Below are 2,528 nucleotides of genomic sequence, written 5' to 3'. Positions count from 1 at the left end.
GTCAACCTTTTCGGCTTTGATCTTCGACACAAACACAAATTCAATTGTCGACACTTTTATTCAACTAATTTTAGAAAATAAAATACGGGAATGTTTTAAAACTAAACTAAATCACAATGACGAATTTTTTGATCTTTACTAAATAATTAGCAATGTTTTTATCACATGAAAATAAGGTAATAACGGACGAGAAACGGATGCAAGTACTTACATCAACTTGTTAATAACACACTCACTTTGAAGTGAGTACAAAAAATCGATGTGTTTGCAAGGCAAATTGCTATGAAAATTATAGCACAACTTTAGCTCAATAAATATATTTTTACGTCTAAAATAGTAGTTTTGCTATAATATTCCGAATTCCACATTGTACTTTTTAGAAGCTTATTGCCGTTTATAGTTTTAAAACTTAAAAATAGACACTTATCACTACCACAAATTTTTGTCAACTGAGCAAAAAATCAAATAAAAAGTCACTTGTATGAGTATTAATACTTTCAAGTGCGAAAATAGAGAGGAAAGTCGGCTGTAAAGTGGCAAGTTTTCCCGAAAATTGTCACAATAATTTCTCTAATACTTGTAAAAAGACGGCAACTGAATAATAAATTACTAAAATTGCACATTTTCAGGTAAGTAATAAAAAAAAAACGTGGATACTTAATTAAATCACAATGACCTATTCAGACTACACTCTCTGACTTGTAGGATACTTGAGTAACGATTGTTACGTTTTGATCTGATTCGCTATCAGATGAAGGGCGTTTAAGGGCTGCAACTTTCTTCAACACCACCCGATCTGGATTGGATTCAAGTGTGGAGCTTTTGCTGGACGGTGAAACTGAGTATTCGGATGTGTCGCCCTCGTCGGAGCCGTTCTTCTGGTGGTGGAAATTCAAACTGGATTTGCTGCGGTTTGAACGGCGGACGGGGTAGATGGGACGGCGCGCCGAGCTGAAAAACAAATACAAAATAAAAAAAAAATCAAAATCTGGTACTTTCCTTATCCTACTTATTTGGGAAATGTCCAAATAATGACAATAATTTAGTGTAGCGACCGATTTTTACCAAATGTTTCGTGCTACTAACCAAATAAGGGATATGGAAAGTAAAAATATTTGTGCAATTTTATGGCGTTTTATTTTTACATACCTCAGTTTTATTAAGTCTTTCCCGAGCTTACTGTCAGCAAAAACACTCAATAAGAATTAAAAAAATTACAAAGAATTTTTGAGAAAAAAAACAAAATTGTACCAAAATAAATACACCCTTGAGGTATAGTTCGTATAATTCGTGAAATTGCAAAATTAGTTTTTGAAGCCAATGAGGGACACAAATTTACATTTTTTATCACTAAAACGATTCATTTTTATTGCCAAATGACGAATTCAATTTCAACTCGTCATCTTTGTCAATTTGTTGCTAAACTCATTTTTTCTCATTACCAACTGAGAACACACTAAACGGGAAAAAGATGAATTTTTCAAAGCCAATTGAGGAAACAAATTTAAATTAGAGGAAAGCTTAATCTGCATTTTTTTTTAATCCACTGAGAAAAAAATTGACGAAATAGTATCTTAACATTCATTTTTAATTTAATTTTTTATTTTTGCGTCTTTTTCAAAGGAAATTCGCAATTGAATTAAAACAGTTTTATTTTTTTGGATAATCGGTGGGGTTTTGATTACAAGGGCCAATAATAATCATTTCCCATTCGAGTAATTACCAATACCGTGAGAACAAACTGGTTTTTATTTCTTATTGGCCAAAATCCGACAAAAACCTAGCAACGATAAGTAACTCCACCCATTAAAAAAATCCTGGATAATTATTGAATTCTGAATCGAATTTTTGTAACAAATCAGCGTTTAGTGTGAATTATCTTACTTTAATTGGATATAATTTTGCCCAGTGGGAGGAGCCAACCCTAGAGCCAATATGATTTTTGATTACTAGACCAATAAAAAGTAAAAAATTATTTAATGCGTTAAAGTTGAGTGTCATTGTTCGATCGTTAGCCAATCAATTACATCTTTTAAAATCAACCAATCAGAACACGTCTTAGGTTTTTCGACAAGAAAAATAAACATAATTAAAATTTTTGTTTTAAAATCGGCTTCTTTGATTTTATTAATTATTTGAAGAATAAACGATAATTAATTTTTTTTTACTGTCAAATGTCCAAATTGTCAAAATTTGTCATTTTTGGAAGATTTACATAACACTGTGTATTTAGTACATTTATTGTGTATTAAAATGTGTATTTTGCTCAATTTTTGATTCAAAAACATAGTCGAGTCGTTGTTTAGCTTTTATTTGCCAAAAATATTTCAAAAATCCATAATTCGACAGATTGATTTTTTCGATGCAATTAGTGAAAAACTTGAACAAAAATTGAAAATGGTTCAAAAAAAATTCAAATTTTCAAACAAAAGATCATTTTTTTTAATTTTTTTGCCAGCGGTGGCTCACTTAGAATGAATTACAGGAACATTAAAAATTTCAAAAAAATCGGTCAATGATTACCTAAT

General features: G+C 30.5%; 1 protein-coding gene across 4 annotated transcripts in view; it reads right to left on the bottom strand.

Moving 5' to 3' along the window:
• Positions 1 to 499: 499 nt before the first annotated feature.
• LOC123014138 (mitogen-activated protein kinase kinase kinase 13-A) overlaps positions 500 to 2,528 on the bottom strand; it is an 18,045-nt gene continuing 16,016 nt past the window's right edge. For 3 of the 4 annotated variants that reach the window (XM_044413052.1, XM_044413051.1, XM_044413053.1), the window contains 2 exons: positions 1,150 to 1,179; positions 500 to 951 (listed from right to left, as the gene is read on the bottom strand). In XM_044413052.1, coding sequence (XP_044268987.1) covers positions 681 to 951; positions 1,150 to 1,179 — 301 coding nt within the window. In that variant the 3' untranslated portion in view covers positions 500 to 680. The remainder of the gene's footprint in view (positions 952 to 1,149; positions 1,180 to 2,528) is intronic. The other variant, XM_044413054.1, reaches the window with a different exon arrangement.

Source organism: Tribolium madens, unplaced genomic scaffold (assembly GCF_015345945.1).
Source record: "Tribolium madens isolate multiple individuals breed KSU strain unplaced genomic scaffold, Tmad_KSU_1.1 Scaffold_97;HRSCAF=244;Tcas5.2_LG3a, whole genome shotgun sequence".
In the NCBI taxonomy this organism is placed as follows: domain Eukaryota; kingdom Metazoa; phylum Arthropoda; class Insecta; order Coleoptera; family Tenebrionidae; genus Tribolium; species Tribolium madens.
The sequence above is the reverse complement of the archived record's forward strand: the minus strand, read 5'-3'. Positions and strand labels throughout refer to the sequence as shown.